The following is a 23,371-nucleotide window of genomic DNA, read 5'->3' as shown; positions in this document are numbered from 1 at the left end:
CTTTGCTGCTGCAAAAAACAACTTCTGATCACGTCCAGCCTATGTCACACCGAGACTCCATTTCCTTCCCCAGCAACAGTACCATCTTTGTGTCCAAAACGTCAGGACGCAAACAAGCAGGTCTTGTAGGACAAACCTCCAAGGCTGGCCACTCCGCTGGCATTCCTCCCCACCCGGCGAGCTGCCAGACAGTCCCAGTTTGGATGGGGCTTTAAAAAGTTCCCAAAAATATCAGGTGCCCAAAGCGCCGTCTTTGTGTCACGGCACGCAATGGCTTTGCCTCGGGAGGAGGCCACTGCGAAAACAGCAACCCAGCTCGGCCGGGGCCGGCGAACCGAGGCTTAAAATGAACCTCCTGTTATTGTACAGTCAGGACAAGCTGCTCCTTGCGGTCTGGGCTTAAAGCTGCCTCTCTTCTTCCCAGGCAGAGCAGAAATCTTGAGGCTTGCAAGTATTCCCCCAGTCCTGCCAGTGTTTCAGAAGCGCTGCCCAGTGATAACCAGTAAAGGCAGTTACTGACTGGTTTTATCCACAGCTTGATAAAAGGTCTTTGCTCTGTAATTAACTCCATCCTCCCTGCTGCCGGGGGCCAATGTGTTTAGAAAAAGTGGAATTCGAAGGAAAAAGCGAGAGGAAACACAACAAATACTCTTGCAAGGGTGGAAAACCACTGGTTTGGGGTTACTTGAATGCTCAAAGCTGCTGAAGAAGGAAACTCAGCAGGAACCGAGGGGCAAAGGTAACATCGCCAGGAATTTGGAGAGCTAAGCTCCCACCGAAGACACGGCTTGAAGTCCAGGATCTTGCATTTTAAATGTCCTTCCAGCACATTCCCGCAGCTTCTGAGGCCACCAACTGGTCTGGCCCCCCTCAAAAATGAGGTGGGATGGGATGGGGAGGTCTCGCTTTGGCCAAGGGGAGCAGATTTTCCATTTTGAAAACAGAGCGGACTCACAACTGAGGAGCACTTGAGAAAGTCAGAGGTCTTGCATGGATCAATGGCGTTCTGCAAGGCAAGAAAGCTCCACTCTTCTTCAGAGCCCACGGGAGCTGCAGGAAGGACCACAGCTGTGGGCAGAGCGGTGAGCTGCTGGGGACACCCAGTGCCTCACAGGGAGCTGGGGAGGTGCAGCAAGAGCTGGGTGAGCTTCACAGAAGGGGCCAAGAGCAGCACACAGCAGCTGCTGGGGTCAGGCAGAAGGGAAGGGTGGGTGGACATCAACAGGGAGTCAAAGTGGCAACATCTCAACGGGTGGAGGCCATGCTACAGTGGAAGAAAACCATCAGAAGGAAGGAGATCCACCCACCACCACCAGCTCCTGCAGCCCAACAAGCAGGCTGGGGCCCACACCACAGTGAAGCACGTCAAGTAGAAACGATAACTGGGGTCTGAACCCAGAGCCCCAGATGCCACTGACACTGATGAGGTCTTCACACATCACCAAAACCCACGGGTTTCTCAGGTACTGCCTAGATAAGGGGGGGACCCCGGAGACCCTTCTGGGACTCCCCACGTCCACCCACCAGGGCTCCTCAAGCACTGCCTGCAGGATGCTCCACGCTTGGGACAACGCCCCCGAGACACTGCAGAGCTGCACCTTCTCCCACGCTGCTCCATCCCCGGCGCCGGCAGAGGCTCAGCGGGGGCTGCAAACGGGGCAGCACGAGCACCCCAGAGCACCCCCCCACGCTGCCCGAGCCCTCGCCTCCAGCCTGGGCTTCAAGAAAGTGATGGGCAGCATGTGCCAACATGCGAAACCAGATCTGGATCCTCTCAAAGCTATGGAATCAGGCTTAGGAGAGCAGTGGAATATTTCAATAGGGAGTAACGCAAGCACTGCTGTCTTGGTACACCAGAACTGTGAGTATTAGCAAAAATAAAGATTAATCATGGAAAAGATCATCTCTAATCTTGTATCAAACTAGCTCTGACCAGCAGCAACAAAGAAACACCCCAAATCTCTATTTATACTGTCCCAAACGCTGTACTTGTTTGCTCAGCCCACGCCTCCGAGCAGGAAAGGAGGGGAGCCCAGCATCTGCCATTGCCAGGCACCAGGAATGTTTGCAGAACTGTTAATCAATTAAGAAAGAGAGCTCGGCAGGATAATCCTGCCTCTTCTGCGATGTCCTCACAGCACCAGTCCCAGGGGACCCGGGGGTCAGGGGCTGGATGGGCCCCAGCTCGCTGCGGTACCCCAGGAACACCAACGCTGCTGCTGTTGTCCCCACCGACCCCGCTGCGGGACCCACCAGCCTTGGGGGAGCACCGGCCGGGACAGGGCTGGGGTGGGAAGCTCAGAGCCCGGCAGCGAGCAGCTCCAAACACAAACAGCTGGAAGCCCGGGGGCGAGGTGCCAGCAGCAGGAGATGCCAACCAGCTCCCGCCACAGGAATGTGCTCACCCAGGCAGGGAAATCAAAAAGCATTAGGAGGAAGAACTTCCTTTTCTTCAATGTTGGTACTTGGAGAAATGTAGCTGAGAAGCAGACACCTTTCTCCCAGTCCCAACCGAGGGACCAAAAATAACACAGCATCCCCCTAATTCCTGATGGAGAGGAGCCCTCAGGGTCGTGGCAGTTCCATCACAGCATCTTCATGAGGAAGCTACAGGTGTTACCCATGTCCACAGCCTGACTGCTCCATCCACAACACATCCCTGCGGGGAGAGTGTCCCCGTCCCCAAAACCCTGCAACCAGGAAAGAGATAACGGGAAGGAGAAAGGGAAATTTATCCTCAGAGAAGAAGAGAGAAGGTGATTTGAGGTTTGGGCAGTTTAACTTCTGAAAAGGGTCTCCTTCCAGAAATACCGGCGGGTGGGATGTATTTATGGACGGAGTTCACAAGGCCCTCGACAGCTTTGTGCTCCGAGCTGACCTACACTGGCAGAAACCTCTGCAGAAGCAGGGAGCTGCGAGTTGGTAAGGGGATGGGAAACCTGGAGCCCCTTCCAGTGCTGGAAGCTGCTCTAAGGTCTCTCCCAAACCTCTTCTCCAGGCTGAACATCCCCAACTCTCTCAGCCTGTCCTCCTACAGGAGGTGCTCCAGCCCTCGGATCATCTCCGTGGCCTCCTCTGGACTCACTCTGGACCCAGAGTGGACACGGTTGGTTTCTGGGCTGTGCACTCACATTGTCAGCTCATGTAGAGCTCCTCATCCCCCAGCACCCCAAGTCCTTCTCTTCAGGGCTGCACCTAATCCATCCTCTGCCCAGCCTGGATCTATGCTTGGGATGAGGCGGGAGAAGCACTTGGTGCCGAGGCCCCGGCCGCTCAACAGTAGGGCGTTGCACCTCTGGGCTGACGAACACTGGCAGCCGGACACGGGCTGGTTTCACCGCGGTCCCATATGACATCACCACTCGGCCAACCCCATCTGCCCCACAACCTCACCAGAACTTATATTCACACCCCAGAAGCTCCTCTTCTCCCCCAAATTAGTCACGCAATGCAAACGGCGCTCAGCCCGACAGCTGCTGGCCGCGTGCGGGCTGCCAGGCGGTTTGCGTAACGCGGCGCGGAGCCTGCTCGGCAGCGCCGGCCGATTCCTCCCGGCAACAATGGAAAAACCCAGAAATCTGGGTGAATAAGCCAGTCTGTGTCCTAAGGCAGCCCTTGGATTTCCTCCCTTTCTCAAGCCTGTCTCGCCTCTGCAAACGCTCCGCTGGGGCTGCGCAGCCAGCGCCGGGAGCTGAGAGCTCAACAAGCCCACAGTTATGTGCTGGGCCCTCGGCTGCTTGCCGCAGCCAGGAACTGGCTGGAAATCAGTTCAAAATGTTCCATTTCCAAACTCCACCCCACAACCCCCGGATCTCTCCCTTCAGAGGAGAAGGCACTGGGGCTTTTAACCACTTTGCTTTCACTACTGGGAGAGCGAGGAACATCCCCTGCGTTGGTAACTCACTTCTGCAACTGCTCCCCTCAACAGGAGCCAAGGCAGAGCCCAGTCCCAACTCTAGCAGGGATCTCCTTGCTCTGCCACCTCTCCATCCCATGTCTTTCCCTGCCACAGCTTCATCTCAAGAGCCACAGGCATTGCCATGCGCCTCATCCGAGACAGGAACGCAGGAGGGCACCACTGCTTGGCATTCCATGCCCACGATCCACTGTTTCCCCACAGGCTCTGCCACTGCCCGATCCCTTCTCGGAAGGCAAGGGCCACTGCTTTGCTGCACCACGTGCTGAGAATAAAGCCCTTGCGCAGGTTTCCTGACCACGACCAGCTCCGGATGGGTCATGCTCTGCTGCTTGTAGGAAAGGTGCAGCAGAACATAAGACTGTCCTTGCTCTCTCTTTCTCAGCCAACTCCGAGGCGCAGTCTGGATCTGGAAGCCTTCAACCAACATTATGCATTGTGGAAAGGGTCCCTGCCCACGGCAAGGGCGTTGAAACTGGATGGTCTTTAAGGTCCTTTCCAACCCAAACCACTCCATGAGTCTATGATGGCAAGAGCAACTAAAGTGTTGTTGGTCATTGGCATGAGGACATATTGCTCCCATCTCCCATCCCTGCTCAGGCAAACGCCTTTGAAATCAACAAGACAAGACTCCTCCAAAACCTTCCTCTGATGATGGGACAAGGTGCTTCTCCCCAAACCAGCCCAGGAGCCTGCTGGAAGCTTCAGCACGAGGTGGCTGCAGAGCCCAGCAGTGCTCCCCACTACGTTGTTCAACCCAAACTGTTTGGTTTCACCCCTGGTGATGAACCTGGGCCCTGCTTAGCTCGGTGGGGACCAGCGAGGTTCCTCCCCACTGAGCAGCTCGGCATTTGTTCTTCCTGATCATTTGCCTCCCTGTTGCAGAGAGGAAAACTGCCTCTGCCCATCCGCCTCGGCCAGGCGGGACCACGGCCACTCCTCTGCCTGGTGCCAAGGGGTTAAGCTCACAGTAAGTTCCCAAAGCCAGTTGCTTCCAACTGGCTGCTGCCTGTGGTTTGTGGGAAGGGATTTTGCTTTTTAATAACATTATAAATAGGGCTGTGTTCAGCATGCTGCAAACCCAGTTACTCTCTCTCTCTCTCCCACCCATCTCCCTCCTCCTCCTCCTCCTGCTTCTCTTCCCACCACACTAATTCCAGGTCTGACCATGAATCGGTCAGGCCTCTTCCTCAGTGTCCTCAGCCTTCTGGCATGTCTTGCCTCCACCGTGCAGGCTTGTCCCCCGAGCTGCCACTGCCACGGTGGAGACCTGCAGCACGTCATCTGCGACAACGCAGGGCTGAAGAAGATCCCCAAGGTGCCTGAGCAAACACGACTTCTCAACCTGCAGAAGAACAACTTCCCTGTCCTGCCGACCAACGGCTTCCGTGACATGAAAAAGCTGGTGTCCCTGCACCTCCAAGGCTCACGGATCAAGGAGATCTCCACTGGAGCCTTTCGGGGGCTCAAGAGCCTGGTCTACCTTTATCTCACCGATAACCAGATCAGCGTCATAAAGGCAGGAGCCTTCGATGACCTGTCTGATCTCACCTACCTGTACCTGGACCAGAACAAGATTCCAGACCTGCCCAAAGGGGTCTTCTCTCCTCTTTCCAACCTCTTCATCCTGCACTTGGGCAGCAACAAAATCCGGGAGCTGAAACCTGGGGTCTTCAATGGAGCTAAAGACCTGCGCTGGCTCTTCCTTTCTGACAATTCTCTCACCAACCTCCTGCCTGGGACTCTGGAGGATGTGGAAAACCTTGCTGTCCTCCATGTGGACAAGAACCAGCTGAGCAGCTATCCTGCAAATGCCATGAGCAAGCTGAGAGTGCTGGAGGAGCTGAAACTTTCTCATAACCCAATTGAGGTCATCCCTGATAGCGCCTTCCAGTCCTTCGGGCGGTACCTGCAGACACTCAACCTGGACAACATGAAACTGAAGAAGGTAAGTCTCTTTCCATTTGTTGCAGATAAGAAAAATGGGGCTTTTCCATTCTAAAATCCTCTGCTTGCTGTCCTTCCCTTGAGGGGGAGAGGGGAGACGCAGGTCCTGCACATAGGGAGGCACAGGCCAGCTGATAACATCCCCGACACAGCCCAAACAAGGGACGAGAGAGAGTACTCCACCCTTCTGTTGGGCTATTTTATGCAAAATCAATTTATCTGGAGCTGCTCAAACTCCCTGGAAAGGCAATGCATTCCCTCCCAAGCCGGAGGTGACCCCAGTCATTGAGAAATGTGTTTGGGGGGCTCCAGGACAATGAGCAACCTGCCTTCATCCCGGATCCGAGGCGTGGGAGGAGAGGTGAGCGCCTGCTTTGTACCTGAGGGGGTGAAGGGCACTGCCTCCTCCCTCCAGCCCGAGTACCTGGTGTAGGTTGGGAGGGGTTAGGAATAGCGGTGGCTCCTTACCCCTTGCAGACAGGTAGGCACATGGACCTTCACCCCTCCCCGTGCCTCCCAACTCCACACGTTATAAAGAGAGGTTTGTCTATTGATGCCCTCTCCAAAAGAGCTCTCGCAGCATCTTACAAAGGGGCTCTGTTCCCACTGGAGAGGAGGAGGGACGTCCAGGTATATCCCAAACGGCAAAACAACCCCCTTCTTCTGTGAGAAAGCATGAGCCATAGGCAGGAGCATCCCTCGATTAGGACCTCTGCAATCGCAGGCAGTGTGAGGACAGAAACAAGCGCAGCGCAACCCTGCTGCAGCCTGACGTCCTCAGTGGCTGGGAAAGGGGGTGTGCACGTGGAGCAGGACCATTCTCCCTGGGACGATGCTTCGCCAGGAAGCCCAAAGGCAAAGGGCATTTGGGTAAAGCAGGGTAGGACTTCATGGCAAAGCAACGCCTCCACATGCAGGAAGGTGTGATGAAAAAGAGGATTTCTGAGTAGCAAAGAGCAACTCGGAGGACCTGGCAGGGATGAGCAGATCACCTGAAAACCAGCAGGAATGGAGCACAGCAGAGTTTGCACAGGGATATGCGCTAAGCAGGGACAGGAGTTGGACTTGATGATCCTTGTGGGTCCTTTCCAACTCAGGGCACTCTACAATTCTATGATATAGCATCCCAAAATGCTCCAGAACTGGAATCACAGCTTGCCCAGGCGGAAACAGCACTACCTAAACCAGCTCAGCAGCACTCGGCATTTAAGCCCTTGGCACCAACCTCACCAGGATGGGAGTAAGCAAAGTCAACACCTGAAAACAACCTACCAGGCAAGACCTTAGAGATGCCGTCACAGCACTTCTGTAGACTCAGCTTTAAGGCACTTTGAACACGAACAAGTCAAAACTTCCAGCTTAAACGTTGTACCTGCTGTGGAGACATCAAAGTCCCAAGTTACAACTGAAGAAATCAGACTAACCCATGATGCTGCGGTGCTCCAGGGAATTAAGTGTCCTTGGATTGGCCAAAACGCAAGGGTTAACGATTCTAGTCAGCAAAAGAGACTTTCTTCTTTTCAGTGACCAGTTGTGGAGAGGACCTTTAAAGGCTCTTCCCCAGCCAGATGCCTCATTTCCTCCCCAACAGCTCAGTAAGACACTGAGTTTACAGGACCAGCACTAACAGGGGTGGCTTCTGCAGCTGTAGGGCTCGTGTTCTTTTCCAGGAAAACAGAACTCCCACCCCAGCTCAGAGCTTTCTCTTCAAATCCTTAAAGGTCTCATATCCAAACGGCCCACGCGTGAACTTTGCACTGCTGGGAGACTTCTAATCACAGAGGCCTCATGACCTAGGAAATCGCTACCAAATACTTCGAATGCCACTGGCATCTTGACTGCAGCTCTTTCTTCTTCACAAAAACACTGCCCTTAGCTGTCCCCTGCATGGCTGCAAGGCTTTTAAGCTGATCAAGTGCAAACCCTTCCACATGAAGGTCTCCCAGCCCACATGGCACTCCAGTAGAAGGAGGAGAACCCTCCAGCTGCTCTGCGCTCCAGCGCAGAGCTTCCCTTCCCCACCAGCATCATGGACCCACACCGGCCACCTGCAGGGCTGCGTCACGCCAGCCAGGACCCGGTGTGTACACCAACACGAAACCAAGCAATACAAGTTGCCCAGAGAGGCCGTGGCTGCCCCATCCCTGGAGGTGGTCAAGGCCAGGCTAGATGGGGCTTGGAGCCCCTGATCCAGTGGGAGGATCAGGGAGGTGGATCCGGATGGGCTTTGAGGTCCCTTCCAAACCAAACCATTCCATGATTCTATGAGATCCTGGAAGATTTTCATAAACCCCTCTCTGCTTATTTATAGCAAAGTAAATCACAGCAGCAATCCTCCACCTAAACAAGGGGAAAACCACCCATTTTTTCACAGGCGCGCACTCTGGCAGGCAGCGCAGCAGCTGTTACAGGCAGATGTGAACTCTTCTCCTGGGGTTGGGTGAGGAACGAGCAGCTGAGACAGTACAGCACTGTCCAAACCCAAACGTGGCCAGGCTACCGCCCCGCTGCACGGCGTGCCAGCATCTCTCTGAGCAGCTCCACGCTCAGCACAGTAAAACCCACCAAGGTCAGCTCAGTTCGGAGCACAGCGGCCAGCCCTGCTGCCCAACACGATTCTGGGAGTCATCTTAGCTAAGCTCTAATCCCATCCAATGTTGCTTAATTTGGAAGATGACAAAACTTCACAGCTTAGTGCATTTCCTCTGCTGAGCTTTTCTGCTTCGAGAGCTCGAACACACCCCAGTGGTTCTGCCCAAAGCACAAACTTCTGGTCAGAAACGGGAGCACAGGTCCTTGACTGGGGGGGTTCTTGCAGACCTAAGTGAGTCTCCTCTCAACCCTTCAGAGAAAGCTTGTCCCCAGCTTTGAGAAGGAGGAGAAATGATTTGTCGCAGCCAAGAGGAGCTTTGTGCTTCATCATCATCATCGAAAGAGTTGGGTTGGAAGGGACCCCTTCTTCGAGCACATCACCACCAAAGAAGCTTGCATTGAAGAGTTTGCTTTCAAGAAGAAACTTTACAACCTGAATAACCACGGGCTGAAAAAAAGCCAGGGATGAGGCCTCTGGATAGAGCTGGGTCTACAGCCTCTCCTCTCTTCGGGAGCTTTTCCAAGCGAGGCTCTCCCTTAAAGCCTCCCTGTTAATCGAGAAGAAACACATCGTGCAGCATCCCTTGCAAACAACCCACTGGAAATGAGAAAAAGTGGAGGAGGTTGAGGTGCTAGAAACCTGCCTCTATTCCTACACTGCTCAGATGCCAAGTGTAACTTTCCACTCGGAGCCCCCGGGCACTGCCAAAGTCTACAGCCCCTTCAGACGCCACAAACACTCCCTCCTTTAGCCATTCCAGGCCAGGCAAGGCAACAGGCACTGGGAGGGTTTCCAGCCTTGGAAAGGATTACACCCAGAAAATATCTTCATTTAGAATGGAGAAGCATGGCTCAAAAATAACGAGGTCTGCCAGACTTTGCTTTATTTAGAATACGCCGAAAAGACAATCCCACGTGGAATGGGACATAGCTCTCTTCAGGCGGGAGACTCTATCACCTGTGAGCCCACCAGCCTGACGCCTCTCTTGGGTGTCCAGGGCTTCCAGCAGCCAGCACCCCATCTCCTCTCCTTCTCTTGCTCCTTCCATGCTTACACCACTAAAAGCCTTGAACAGAGGCATTCATCCGTGGCTGCCCCATCCCTGTAGGTGTTTAAGGTCAGGTTGGATGGGGCTTTGATCCCCTCGATCCAGCGGGAGGTGTCCCTGCCCATTGCAGGGTGTGGAACTGGATGGGCTGTGAGGTCCCTTCCACCTCAAACCATTCTATGATTCCCTGACACAACGTTCTTCACCATAAACCTTTGTGCTTTAGTTTGCAGACAACGCCTTCGCCGGCGTGACTGGGCTGAAGACCGCTCACCTGGAGAACAACCGGCTCACGCAGCTGCCCCGCAACTTCCCCTTTGACAAACTGGAGACGCTGACGCTCTCCCGGAACGCCTGGCACTGCAACTGCCAGCTCGCACACCTGCGCAAGTACGGCACCGCTCGCCCCATCCCTCCCCGCGGTCCCTGAGGGTCCCTCAAGGCGAGACCCAAGCTGTGCCAACCAGGGGAGGCTGCACACGCGCTCAGCAGCTCTCCCTCCCGCCCTTCCTGTCCATGGTAGGAGTGTTATCCTCGGTGGTCTATGCCTCTTCTAAGCTCCTCATCTGCTCTCTTCCCGTGTTGCAGGTGGCTGAAGGGCAATCGCACCCGCACCGAGGACACCTGCTCTACACCCACGCAGTACCGGGGTCAGTCCATCCGGGACACCCCCGCCCTCCGCACCTGCAAGCTCCCCACCAAGAGGTCCAAGAAGGGAAGCCGCCATTAGACACGTAAGATGGTTCATTTTTAGTTCATCTGCCCTCCAGCAAACCCCAAAGGTACAGGGACTTCTGTCTCTGACTTCAGGGATGCCAGGGATTGGCTCAAAACGCTCCATCTCCCGGCAATACTGGGCTCCAGGGGCTCCCAGAGCAGAGAAGCTGCCTGGAGCATCAGGGATGGAGTCAACTGTGGGGCTAAAGACAGGCCTTGGGCAACAAGTAAGGGTGAAACGTGTAATTAAGTGTCACAACAAGGGTGAATTTGGACCATTTTTACCCTTGGGTGGGATCACACATGCTTAACTTTTCTCATCGATTGGAGATGCTCAGCCTTTTGCCCGAGCAAAGGTCCTCTGGGTCTGTTTTGAAACGCAGAGCAGGACATTGCTCGGAAATCTGGCCTCAGGCTGCCCACAGGAAATGGGGGTCCTCCACAGGGAGCAGTTCTGGGTCCAGCACCTGCCTTTCCACAACAACAATTCCCAGCCAGGACATTCAGGTATTTAGAAACAAGGGTTGATGCCTATAAATAAGGTCCCAGAAAAGGGAGACAGCAAATATTCTTTGAATAAGGAGTTCTGGGCCAGAAAGGTGACTCAGAGACAGGACTGGCTCCCCCTCGAGCCACGAGCCGGCTGACATCCACCAACCCAAACACAACTGTGAAAACCTACCCCGCTAACTCCTTCCACAACTGGAAACTACCACGAGTATTAAATTCAGAGCAGCAAGAAAGCCACAACCACCATCACTCCATCCAAAACATTTGGCTTTTCCCCATCCCAGGAATAAGCCTGGAGCTTGTATGGATTCCAGAGGTCTTAGGAGGAGCCTGCAAGTTTTTAAGCTCTTGGGAAAGGGACCTTTGCTCATTAAGCAACGTGCAGTGACCCCACGCTGCACTGCATGAACCAGGGCTCTCTCTGCACCCTGGAAGGCTCCGAGGAGGAGGCAGAAGCCCAAAGCCCGGTCCTGGCCATATGGTCCCCAACTCACTAACGAGAAGCACAACAGTGTGGAGAAAGTAAATTTACGACCGAAGCGTCAGAGATGGTGCCAGCTGCTCCATGCCTTCCTACAGCAGTTATTCCTCTTGCAATGCCAGAGGATTTATGGATTAGAGATGGAAATTCCGGTCATTCCGTACAGGGTGTGTAAAGTTCCGCTCTAAGGATAGAAAAACTTCAGTTCTCTAAACCACAATACTTAAATGTCATTTATTTACAGGTCTGGCCCTTCTTAACCTTCTTCTCTCCCTGCCTGAACTCAATTACAGTTCATTTCTCTTGATGGGAGTAGGAAAACCATGACAATAGAATCATAGAGTGGTTTGGTTCAGAAGGGACATAAAGACCATCCAGTTCCAATCCCCCAGTAACAGCCAGGGTATTTATAGCCCCTTCCACCCAGCTCTCTCAAACAGGTTTGCAAGCATTAATGACATAGAAATCTATCTATGCCACTCTTGCAGAAGACAAAGCTCAGTGCCACCAGGTCCCAGAGCCAAAATGCCATCACGCAGACCCACCCCAGCGTGGAGAACAAGATTTTAAGGAACACAAAGTACCTCTGGTTTCTTCAAGCCCCTCTTGAGACCATACACCTTTCTCACACATCAGCTATGTGGGCCTGTAGCGCGGGGATGACCAGCGGCTTGGGTCCCTCAGCACACTGCAGATGAAAGGACGCTTGGTAGTTTCTAGAAATCCGCCTGCCTTGGAGTTTCAGAACTGAGGAACCAAAATAATGCCCTGCTCTTGAAAATTTCACTCTTGCATTTCTTTCTCCATGAAGAAAGAGCTCACTGACCATCAACGCTTTGGGCAAGATACTAAAGAGTCACAGAGTTGGTAGAAGAGGTCAGAAGAGGACTTACCCACCTCCTCTGCTGTGGGAACTCACAGAATTAAAGAGCGCTGTGGGTTGGAAAGGACCTTAATGCCCATTCAGTCCCACCCCTGCCACGGGCAGGGACACCTCCCACTGGATCAGGGGCTCCGAGCCCCATCCAACCTGGCCTGGAACCCCTCCAGGGATGGGGCACCACCGCTGCTCTGGGCACCCTGGGCCAGGGCCTCCCCACCCGCACAGCAAAACATTTCTTGACTCTTCGCTGTTGTGTACTTCATCCACTCACTGTCAAAACAGACAAATGCTAGAAGTTTACTGATCTGCTTGAACAATCCCCTTTAACACACCGGCTTCTCTCTTTTTCCCCCTAGCAGGCCTCAGCATGGCCCGTCCTGGTGACCGGTCACTTCAGCCATCAGAAAACTACTGACATCTGAGTCCTTCCTTGAGCTTCTCCTCCCCGTCAGGAGACATTTCTGATATATCCGAACACCTCCAGCCTCCTCCGACTCCTCGCTTCTCCGCTGATCGCAGGATGGAATCCACCTTTCCAATCTTTTCCGTTATCTATGTATTTTAAAACAGGCATTTTTAAAAACTAAACTATGCATGACCATACTAAGACGAGCTAACCTAGATCCTGCCGGTAAAACACAGTCATCTTTCCCAAAGGGAACGTAACCCACGGCCCCGATCAACCAGCTGATTGCTGTCTCTCCCCTTCCAGTGGAGTGGAAGCAAGTGGGAAGGTAGGAGCATCCCTCCCCCAGCTGCTTGATCCGGAAAATTGGTCTCAACCCACACAAAGAGACTCCTCTGCCTTCCCACGGAGGGGATCCCTGCAGGCCAGGGCTGAGGGGGACAGGTGAAGCAATGCCCGAGAACCGGTGGCCCCGAGACCACGCTGCCCTTCCACGCCAAGAGGCGGCGGCGATCTCGCTAGGTTGGCCCGAAATCCCTGAAACGAAGCGGCACTGGGAAACCCCAAAACTGGAGCCATCTGAACGCTTGGATTCTCTCCCACTCTGTGGGGTCTACCAAGAAGCACGTACGTCCGAGAAGAGAAGGTGTGCACCGAGCAGCCCGGGCTGGGCACCCCTCCTCTTCTCCCTGCCCATGCTCCAGAGACCCAGCAGGACACCAGGATGACTGTGGTTTATTGTCACGGCTATCACAATACCACAGTTGCAACTTAACTGTGTTTTTTTAAGCCTAAAAAGAGTTATATAAATATATGTATATTTATTCCTCTGTAACTGAGTGTAAATGACCTTTAAGAGGATGAAAGCTCCTCCGTCTCCTATATAGAAATCAAATTGTATATTTTCTTATGTACATCTTCTGTATAAAGCTCTCGCTGCAAAGATGAACTCAACGCGTCTCCCTGTGTCTGTCTGATGGGATCAGAAGTAACACGAGATCAGTGGTACAAATATAGACTTAATCCTCTTTATCCCGTGGGCAGAGCAACTGTTTGGGAGGGGTTTATTATTTCTCTTTTGACAAAGCAGGAACATGTGACACCTAATGAGCCCCGGGCACTCGCAGTCACGCCTGAAAACATTTGGAGGCCAAACTCAAGCCAACTACAAAAATAGGGAGCTGCCACCCGGCAGAGCCCGAGCAGCAGCACCAGGGCTGCCCCTGGTGTTTTTAGCTTGGCTTTAAGAGAATTACATCCAGGAAAAACCCTGGCCGCCTCCGAGACGGCTCCAGCAGAGATGCCCTGGGCTCCCCTGGACCGCGGCAGAGCACATGGTTGTCCCTGTAAAACCCTGGCGCAGTGCAGGTCTGCCAACAACAACACGGCTAATCTGACTCCCAGCCGCGTGTTCATCCCTCACAACAGCCGCTTCCTCCGCATTCGCAAGCGGCACCACAGCCATTTCTTTTCAAGTGAAACAGAAAAAGAAGCCCTCTTCTTGGCTCAGCCGTTGGCTCACAGGCACTGCTGTGCCACGGCAGGACCCGCCTGCACAGCGGAGCGGCCCCTTCGCCCGCGGCCCGTCCCCTCCTCGCGCACATCAAGGGTGCGGAGACACGCGACGGAGCAGTGGTTCGACACGTGCCGCCCTTCTGGCAGTGCTGCACGTGAGGATGGTGCCGTTCCCACGTTCAGACTCAAACGCAAAGCATGCAAAAAGGTTTTGTGTTGGCATGCAGGCCAGGATGGGGAACGAAACCCGAAAGCTCCGCAGCAAGATGGACACGTGCACCCGCCCACCCCGGTACGAACCAGCAACGCCTCCTCCAGCATCGCTCCTCCTTGCAGCGTGTACAACAGAAGGGTTTATAAACGCTTTGAAAGGCACCAGAAGTTCAGTCTACGACACTAAATGCAATGTTTTCTCTTCTTACAAAGCGTCCTCCCTCCCCAGGCACCCCACCAGGCAGAGCCCCCCGTGTTCCTCCCAGCGCCGCTGTCTGGCCTCGCACCCACGGTCCCATCACGCCCGATCCCAGCAGCTCCAGCACCACCAGGTACCACCGGTGCAGAGGTGCCCAGCCCCAGGGCCACCAATCCACCACCCCTTGTAGCTCCAACCACAGCAACCAGGACTCACCACGATCTCGGGCATGTGCATCCTGGTCATGACCATCTTCATGATCTCGGGGGGGACAGGAGAACCTGCAATGACTCCTGGAAGAACGAGGGAAAGATGATCATCTCAGAAGCCATCGATTTACTCCCAGGAGCAGTCACTCAGAAGGCTCTGCACTCCCAGATTTAAAAGCTGGCAAGACCTTTGGGATACACCGGTTCCTGTCAAAATATGTTCTATTTTTATGGATACAGGACCCAGTTAATCTAGAAGCAAAGGCTGCAGCAAGGCCAGTTTGCCTGAATGAATTAAGGGTTGGCAGAGCTCACTTGTTAGGAAAATAAACTCTACAGCACAAACACGGTCCGAGCTGCGGCTCCCAAAAAGGAAAGACTCGGAGCAGAAAGAGGCTCAGTTTTTTAGCAGGACAAATGCTCCCATCGATCACAAACCCAAAAACCCTTTCCGCTGCCTTGCACTGAGCAGCCCTTTGGCGAGGGCGCAGATCACATTTCCACCCATTTCATCCTAGGATGTCAGAGCAAAAAAGCTGAGCTTTGGTGGGGAACGAGACGGGACAGGATCATTTTTTCACACAGCAGAGGTGATCAGGGAATCCGTTTACGTGTTTGTTTATGCTCCGGTGCCATCTCTGTGCTGCTCTTGCCCCACAGGGGCTGGTGGGCTCCCCGTTTTGGCCCAGAATTTCCCAGGCTGCCTCCGACCAGAGTGGAAGCTCCAGCACAAGATATTCCGGATGGAATGATTTCAAAACCAGGCAGGGAACTTTAGGTCAGAGAAATCCCAGCCCTGCTCTGAGGGCTGCAGCAGCCTTAAAGCATGCAAAGCATCTGCTGCCACATGGTGGTGGCTGGGGAGACGGGAAGGGAGCAGATCCAGGCTCCCCAGCTCCCCACCACAGCTGAGGAACAGAAAGGTCCTTCTCCAGTCCGCTTCATGATGGAAAAACTTAATGCGTACAAGGACAGGTTGAGAGAGTTGGGGCTGTTCAGCCTGGAGAAGGCCCTAGGGACACCTTAGAGCAGTAGGGAAAGGGGCTCCAGGAAAGCTGGAGAGGGGCTCTGGATCAGGGAGGGCAGGGAGAGGATGAGGAGAAGAGTTTTCAGCTGCAGGAGGGGAGATTGAGATGAGATATCAGGAAGAAATGTTTTGCTGTGCGGGTGGGGAGGCCCTGGAACAGGCTGCCCAGAGCAGCGGTGGTGCCCCATCCCTGGAGGGGTTCCAGGCCAGGTTGGATGGGGCTCGGAGCCCCTGATCCAGTGGGAGGTGTCCCTGCCCATGACGGAGTGGTTGAACTGGATTATCTTTAAGGTCCCTTCCAACCCAAACCAGTCTATGATTCTGCAAAACCCCAAGGAAAGGAAACGTAGCACCAAATTAACAGTGAAACACAAAGCTTGTGCAATTGAACTCTTCCCTCCAGAAGAGCTGTTTGCTCACAAAGCTTAACACAGTCTCCAAGCAGGGAACCAGCATTATCCAGCTTCCTGGGAATTTTCCAACTGAGCCGTCAGACCTACCTCCCCGAAGAGTCGACAGGTCGTAGGAGTCAAAGTCCGGCTGGGAGAGCATGTCTATGAACATGGTTGGTGTGCCATGTAGAAAGGAGCACCTTCAGAAAGGGGAGAGAAAAGGCAAAGCTGCAGAGCTGGAATCGGGGGCAGCTGCAGCTCAGCACCGCGCCCCGACTTCCCATCCCATACGGGGTCAACGAGCAGCGCCAAGGAGGCACATGCAGCAGATCTGCTCTTTATCCTATGGATGGAGTTGGGGCTGTTCAGCCTGGAGAAGAGAAGGCTCCAGGGAGACCTTGGAGCAGCTTCCAGTAGGGAAAGGGGCTCCAGGAAAGTTGGGGAGGGGCTCTGGATCAGGGAGGGCAGTGAGAGGGGGAGGGGGAGCAGTTTTCAGCTGAAAGAGGGGAGATTGAGATGAGATCTGAGGGACAAATGTTTTGCTGTGCGGGCGGGGAGGCCCTGGCCCAGGGTGCCCAGAGCAGCGGTGGTGCCCCATCCCTGGAGGGGTTCCAGGCCAGGTTGGATGGGGCTCGGAGCCCCTGATCCAGTGGGAGGTGTCCCTGCCCGTGGCAGGGGTGGCACTGGATGGGCTGTGAGGTCCCTTCCAACCCACACCACTCTTTGATTCTCTGGACATACACCTGCGTAAAAAGATATGTCAATATTTAGATGTGTGCGTTATGCAGCCACAACAATAGCTCTTCACTTTTACAAGGTGGAGATGCAGCTGGCCCGGCAGCAGAGCCTCACTTGGAGAAGGAGGGCAGGTGGTTCGGTGTAAAACCAAGACATCCCTACACTCTCCAGCCAAAGCCCTACGGTTCCTGTAGGGATCCTTTATTTTTGGCAAAAGGAGAAGTGTGACAAATGCCAAAGTGCAGCTGAAAAGGCAGGAGTTTAGGCTCCTGAAGTGCCTGTGTAAGCACGGCAGAGGCAGGTTTGCTGGCGCGCACTATGGGATGGAAGAGCACAAGCAACAGTCTGGCAGGTGGGATGAGGGAAGAAAGCAACGAGGCAACAAATGCCTCTGTAGGAAGACAGGGACAAACTCACTTCTCTCGTGCCACTGCCTCCAGAGCCGCCTTCCCCTCGAAGCTCGGCGATGAGAAGATGCTGGAGGAGCCGTGCACGGCCATCACCATGCAGCCTCCCACCGAGGCCAGGCAGTGGTAGAGGGGCGCGGGGATGGCCGTGCGGTAGTCCTGCGAACGAGGCAGAGACAACAGTGAGGAGGGGAGAGCCTCCGGGACGGGCGCGTCACACTGTCCAAGAGTAAAGATCTGAACAGAGAGGTTTTCCCTGATTCACTGAGACCTTGCTGGAAATCTGACATCCATCCACGCTCCATAGGTGGAAACACGGTGCTGATGCATCCACCATGAGAGTGGTGAGACCCTGGCCCAGGTTGCCAAGGGACGTTGCGGCTGCCCCATCCCTGGAGGGGTTCCAGGCCAGGTTGGATGGGGTGTGGAGCCCCTGATCCCTTAGGAGGTGTCCCTGCCCATGGCAGGAGGGTTGAAACTAAATGATCTTTAAGGTCCCTTCCAACCCTAACTATTCTATGCTTCCTACCCTCAATAAAAATCAGTTTGGGCAGTTTTGAATGTCAAAATGTCATTCTGTAATTCTGCAATGTCTTTTCTTTGCTGGACTTTTTTTGCCTGGTATTGCTCACACTTTATTTCATGCTGTAAGAGCAGCGCAGCGGTGCCACAGCAGGCGCAAAGCATGCAGGATGTCGCACACATAATTAATTTTATTTTGGTTTTAAAACCACCGAAGGCTCTGCAGATGGATTGAAACGACCAGGCTTTTCCCTGTCATGTTAGGAACAGCAGCTTCAGAACTTCAAGAGAAAATATTGGGCTTTAAGCGTTTTTAAAAGGAACTGCAAATGGAAAGGTTGGCTCCTGATAGGAGGAACAAGGCTGGAGACACTGCATGAAAGGAAGCGATGCAAAATAAATTAAGGCTTCATTCAACAGGATTCAAAGGTAACACGCAGAGTGCTGGGCTGACGGTTGGACTGGGTGATCTCAGAGGTCTTTTCCAACCTTAATGGTTCTATGATTCTATTTGCAATCAGTACTCACCAAAGTGAGAAGTGATTAATTTCACAATTTTTCCCCAATAAAAAGGCACATTTCCTCCCTCCCCCAAAAAATATTCACATGAAACTATAAGGAAACATCGATGAAATGGAAATGGTTATGCACGAGCACCCCCCTCAGTGCCCCTTCCAGCAAAGCATCCTGCCCTACCGCTGAGCACGCGTGGTCTCTGCAGCAGTGGAGATCACCCCAAGCTCCATCCCCCCCAGACCCACCTGCTCCGTGATCCCCAGCCGCAGACCGATCAGGTTGGCGTTGTTCACGACATTCCGGTGAGAGAGGGTGGCTCCCTTGGGGCTTCCCGTTGTCCCCTGAAAGACACAGAGCATTCTGCAATGACGCCGCCACCTCTGAGGATGAGCTACGCGTGCTCACAGGGGTGATTTCCCAGGGGGATTCTGGGGTGATCTTGCACTTCTTTCTCCGTTTGGGCCTGGGAAACTTTATTTTCTTCTTTAAGGGCATCTTAATGAAAACAAAAAAATAAACACAAAACAAAAAAAACAACTGGTTCAGCTGTAGTTAGACAGAATTCACCTGACACCCTCCAACCCCACCAGCCTTGGAGAAAGGGCAACCTACAGGAAAGCTGGGGAGGGGCTCTGGATCAGGGAGGGCAACGAGAGGATGAGGGAAATGTTTTGGAGCTGAAAGAGGGGAGATTGAGATGAGATCTTTATGTTCTGCTGTGCGGGTGGGGAGGCCCTGGCCCAGATTTCCCAGAGCAGCGGTGGTGCCCCATCCCTGGAGGGGTTCCAGGCCAGGTTGGATGGGGCTCGGAGCCCCTGATCCAGTGGGAGGTGTCCCTGCCCGTGGCAGGGGTGGGACTGGATGGGCTGAGAGGTTCCTTCCAACCCAAACCATTCCATGATTTTAAGTATGGAAGAAGCAAGTGGAACTGCAGGAATACTTCCTCCATCCCACAGCAGAAGATGGAACCAGCGCTTGGTCTCCGAGAGCTGAGGGCTCAGCCTCACACACCTTTCCCTATGCCCCATCGAGGAACCCAACCACCTGCACGGAGTGGGCAGCAGCACCTACTGAAGTGAACTGGATGTTGATGGGCTCATCGCAGGAGAGGGTCTGCTGCACGGCTCTTAACTGCCTCATGTGGCTGCTGTCCCCAGCCTCCAGCACCTCATCCATGTGGAAGGTGCCAGGCAGCTTGGAGTCCAACGTGATGACAATGGATAAGTCAGGTAGCCTGGATAAAAAAACCAAAAAGATACCACCAGCAATAGCAGAGGAAGGAGAAAAGCGGTCAGGGCAACCCTCCAGGACAGCCAAAGCCACTCCCTTCAGATGAGACCCCGCGCGGGTCCCTCTGGTGGAGCCCGAGCTGTGCAGCTGAGGGGACCCAACGCAGGACAGAGCTGCGAGGTCAGAGCAAAGACACCAGATGTTCTTAACTCACCTTTTGCTCTTTATTCCCCCTGGGCTGGACTGTTCTAGCTCAGGACACGACTGCTTTAGAATATCATAGAACCGCTGCGTTTTAAACTGAGTGGGAAACACCAGCGCCTTGCAGCCAACCTGCAAAGGGAGACGCACTCAGGAGAAGCCACGTCAGGCTGATGTCCAGGACGTGATAAAGAGCAGTCACCACCGACACACAGCCCCGCGCAGCGTTAACCATCCACACCGCACCAGGGCTTCCCCCAGGGCTCCTTTCTGGAAGCATAAGTGAGCTGGAGACTGGCCTCAAGTCATGCCAGGGAGGTTTAGATTAGACACGAGGAAGAATTCCTTCACTGACAGAGCGGTGAAGCCCTGGTGGAGGCTGCTCAGGGCAGTGGAGGAGTCTCCATCCCTGGAGGGCTTCAAAAAACCCACGTGGCTGTGGAACTTTAGGATGTGGTTTAGCAGGCACGGTAGGGTTGGGCTGATGGTTGGACTGGATGATCACGGGGGTCTTTTCCAACCTCAGTGATTCCATCATTCTGTGATTTTTAACCTCTTCCTCGTAGGAGCTGCAGCCCGAGGGTCCTTCCTCTCGCAGATCAACACCCCCCATCGCCAGCACATGGCACAGAACTGATTTTTCAGGTTAGGAGCCTCAGCGCTAACAAAAACCCACTCCCAACACATATTAAAAAAACCCAAAAAGTCACTCGAGTTGATCTGAAGTGAGGATTTCTGAGGAACTTTGGAATGAGAGGGAAATCTGAAGACCACCTCTCAGGTCGAGGAGCGGTTCCATTGTGGGGCTTTTAAGGCGTTCTGATTCATAAAGTTTCTCCACCTCTTTTTAAAGGGTGAGATATTTTGAAAATTAAAACATTTGTCTTCCAACTACATCCACACAACCCTGAAACCAAAGTGCCTTAATTACTCCAAGACTTTCTATTGCTTTTTCCAGCAGAGATTCGCTGAATTTGACCCAGATTTGCAAACTACTTTCATCTTCCAAAAAATGCATTCTTGTCAAATAAACTATTTATATAGATCATTTACTCGGCTGGTTTCATTATTTTTCCCAAGGTCTGTGAAATAAGGAGACAGAGGCTAAGCCAATAAATCATCTGGAAGTGCCCTCTGAGGTTTGTCAGAAGGGAAGACAAACATCTGCTCCATTTTCTGGAACAGCCTTCCCAGAAGCCGGGCACTGCGCCTGCTCCGGGATGTTCTGAGCCTTCGTAACTTTTCACTAATACTTCCTTCAACCTGATATTCTGGTTGAATTGGGTTCACAAAACAGACGCTGTGGGAGGAGAGGAGCTGACAGGGCAGATGCTGTATGAGATAAAGGTCTCCAGTTTGGCATCTCCCACCCAGTCTCAAGCCGGATGGCAGCAGCCCCTTCTTCAAAGGGCTGTCACGTAAACACCGACAGCGCTTTGCTTTTACGATGCCCTGCAAACGCAGCAGGAATCAGAGGAATGGTTGTTCCACTCCAGAGGAGGCCACGGAGATGATCCGAGGGCTGGAACACCTCCTGTGTGAGGACAGGCTGAGAGAGTTGGGGTTGTTCAGCCTGGAGAAGGCTGTAGGGAGAACTTAGAGCAGCTTCCAGTGCTGAAAGGGGCTCCAGGGAAGCTGCGGAGGGGTTCCGGATCAGGGAGAGGACAAGGGGAATGGTTTTCAGCTGGAAGAGGGCAGATTGAGATGAGCTCTTAGGCAGAAATGTTTTGCTGTGAGGGTGGGGAGGCCCTGGCCCAGGGTGCCCAGAGCAGCAGTGGTGCCCCATCCCTGGAGGGGTTCCAGGCCAGGTTGGATGGGGCTCGGAGCCCCTGATCCAGTGGGAGGTGTCCCTGCCCGTGGCAGGGGTGGGACTGGATGGGCTGTGAGGTCCCTTCCGACCCAAACCATTCTGTGAAGTCCTTGACCAGCAGCTCACCTGCACCCGGACCCCGCGACCCCCCTTAACAGATCGCTGCACGTATGTGAACTGACAACGAACCAATTCACATCACCAGCAAGTGCCATACGAACCTTCCTGATGACAAACTCCAGCTCAAGGGCCTGGTAGGCTGGATTCACAGACACCTTAAGAGGGAGAAACAAGAAGGTTGATCGGAGTTATCCTTGCCTTGAAAACCCTCTCCTCTAACACATATCCCAATAGAAAAGTTCAAAGCCTCTCCAACACACAGAACTGAAAGCTTCCCAGTACACGGATTTCACGCTCACCAGAAAAATAAGCTGAATCCTGTGTTTGCATGAAAAAAAAAACAACAATCAGAAAAGAGAAGAGATTTATGCAAAGTCAGACAGTCACAACAGAGCTTCAGGAACCAAAACCAGACCTCCTGTCTCCCAGGCAGACATTCAATCCTCTGAACCCAAGAATGAGAATTCAAGAGCAAGTCAGGTTTCTTAACAGACAGCCATGAAAGCGGTTACAGCAAAGGCACTGAGCAAGAGCATGGAAAAAGAGACAATTTTTTTCCTCTGCAGTATCTCCTATCATTTCTATGTCTCCATTTTCCGTCCCAACAAAGTTCTAAAAGCCCAGACACAGCAAACACCTTACCAGGATGATCCCTGCCTGGGCAGTAGCAAACTGCATGAGGACCCACTCGTATGTGTTGGGACCCCACATCCCCAGGCGGTCGCCCTTCCTCAGGCCCAGAGCCAGCAGCCCGGCAGCCGCGCGGTCCACCTGCGAAGCACAAGATGAGCCCGAGGTCACCCCCGGGGTGCAGCGAGGGGCTCCTGTCTCCAGGCACAGCCTCCGGGAGGAGAAGCATCATCAGGAATCGGACAGAACGCAGCTCTGCTACAGCACCTCCCGAGGCACAGAGCAGCCCCTGCTCAGAGGGTCGACTGGAAGCACCGCGAGAACAAGCGTGGAACGACACAACAAGGCAGGGAGGAAGCTGACATGGGCAGTTGAGGACAAACAGCTGCAAATAGTTCTTGCCCAGACTGTTTAGTGTTCAGCTCCTCATCAACTCAACTCAGGACTAAGCCTCACCTGAGTGCCAGTCGACACCCCTGGATCAGCCTCCATTCTGGAAAATCACCCCCTTCTGAAAGGGCTCCGGTGAGAAAAACTGTACCAAGGGATTTTTGCCCATTCTGGGGTTCCTCTCCTCATTAATGTGCTTTCGGGAACCAAACCCACAACTCCTGTCTCCCAGGCAGCCATTCAACAGTTACCATACCAAGATGACAATTTATTCTGTAGGATGGCAAGCGTGTTTCAGGCGTGCAGATACACGTACAAACACTCTGAGGTATTCAGGAAAGCTTGCAGAGTCTTTGCCGTGTTCTCTACTGAATTTATGACACCTGCCCTGCAGGATCTCCGACTCTGAGGAACAGCTGTGATCCAATTGAGTTCCAAATCACAGCCTGCTTTTAAAAGGGGGGTAAGCACAGCAGATCTTGGTTTATCAGAATGGATGCAATTAAAACGCCGGGAAATCTGAAAAACCCCAAACAATTTTTTCCTATCCGAGATCACAGAATACATTTAATAATAGCTTTCCCAGTAGCTGAAATACTGCCAGTCCATTCAGAACACACACAAATATGTAGTCTGTCACACATAGAGGAACCCACACCAGTGTTTTGCATACGATATTGAGAGATGAAGCCCTTGACTCTGCTCTGCTGCCTCTGTGCTCGGTCGAGAAACCTCCACACGCAGAAGCTCT

The 23,371-nt window shown here is 53.4% G+C and overlaps 2 protein-coding genes across 3 annotated transcripts in view; one reads left to right on the top strand and one right to left on the bottom strand.

Moving 5' to 3' along the window:
* Positions 1 to 23,371, bottom strand: part of ACSF2 (acyl-CoA synthetase family member 2) — a 35,656-nt gene that overhangs the window by 7,062 nt on the left and 5,223 nt on the right. Inside the window, exons 3-10 of the mRNA XM_054083454.1 lie at positions 22,243 to 22,371; positions 21,702 to 21,755; positions 19,684 to 19,802; positions 19,311 to 19,473; positions 18,485 to 18,580; positions 17,212 to 17,360; positions 16,165 to 16,256; positions 14,645 to 14,721 (exon numbers count right to left, since the gene is read on the bottom strand). Coding sequence (XP_053939429.1) covers positions 14,645 to 14,721; positions 16,165 to 16,256; positions 17,212 to 17,360; positions 18,485 to 18,580; positions 19,311 to 19,473; positions 19,684 to 19,802; positions 21,702 to 21,755; positions 22,243 to 22,371 — 879 coding nt within the window. The remainder of the gene's footprint in view (positions 1 to 14,644; positions 14,722 to 16,164; positions 16,257 to 17,211; positions 17,361 to 18,484; positions 18,581 to 19,310; positions 19,474 to 19,683; positions 19,803 to 21,701; positions 21,756 to 22,242; positions 22,372 to 23,371) is intronic.
* CHAD (chondroadherin) lies at positions 5,036 to 13,368 on the top strand. 2 transcript variants are annotated; one of them, XM_009563942.2, is made up of 4 exons: positions 5,036 to 5,864; positions 9,731 to 9,894; positions 10,093 to 10,238; positions 12,455 to 13,367. In XM_009563942.2, exons 1-3 carry the CDS (start codon positions 5,085 to 5,087, stop codon positions 10,232 to 10,234), a joined length of 1,086 nt encoding a protein of 361 aa, XP_009562237.1. In that variant the 5' UTR covers positions 5,036 to 5,084; the 3' UTR covers positions 10,235 to 10,238; positions 12,455 to 13,367. The 2 variants fall into 2 exon arrangements, with proteins under 2 accessions (XP_009562237.1, XP_009562238.1); XM_009563943.2 differs by having other exon boundaries at positions 5,077 to 5,864; positions 12,452 to 13,368.

This window comes from Cuculus canorus, chromosome 18 (genome assembly GCF_017976375.1).
Source record: "Cuculus canorus isolate bCucCan1 chromosome 18, bCucCan1.pri, whole genome shotgun sequence".
In the NCBI taxonomy this organism is placed as follows: Eukaryota; Metazoa; Chordata; class Aves; order Cuculiformes; family Cuculidae; genus Cuculus; species Cuculus canorus.
Note: the sequence above shows the minus strand (reverse complement) of the source record. Positions and strands in the feature narration are given on the sequence as shown.

Excerpts from the sequence above, each read along its gene's own strand:
- CHAD (XM_009563943.2), top strand. The coding sequence starts at position 5,085 with ATGAATCGGTCAGGCCTCTTCCTCAGTGTCCTCAGCCTTCTGGCATGT. Across the intron at positions 5,865-9,730 it reads ACAACATGAAACTGAAGAAG|TTTGCAGACAACGCCTTCGC; the intron begins GTAAGTCTCTTT and ends TTTGTGCTTTAG. Across the intron at positions 9,895-10,092 it reads CAGCTCGCACACCTGCGCAA|GTGGCTGAAGGGCAATCGCA; the intron begins GTACGGCACCGC and ends CCCGTGTTGCAG.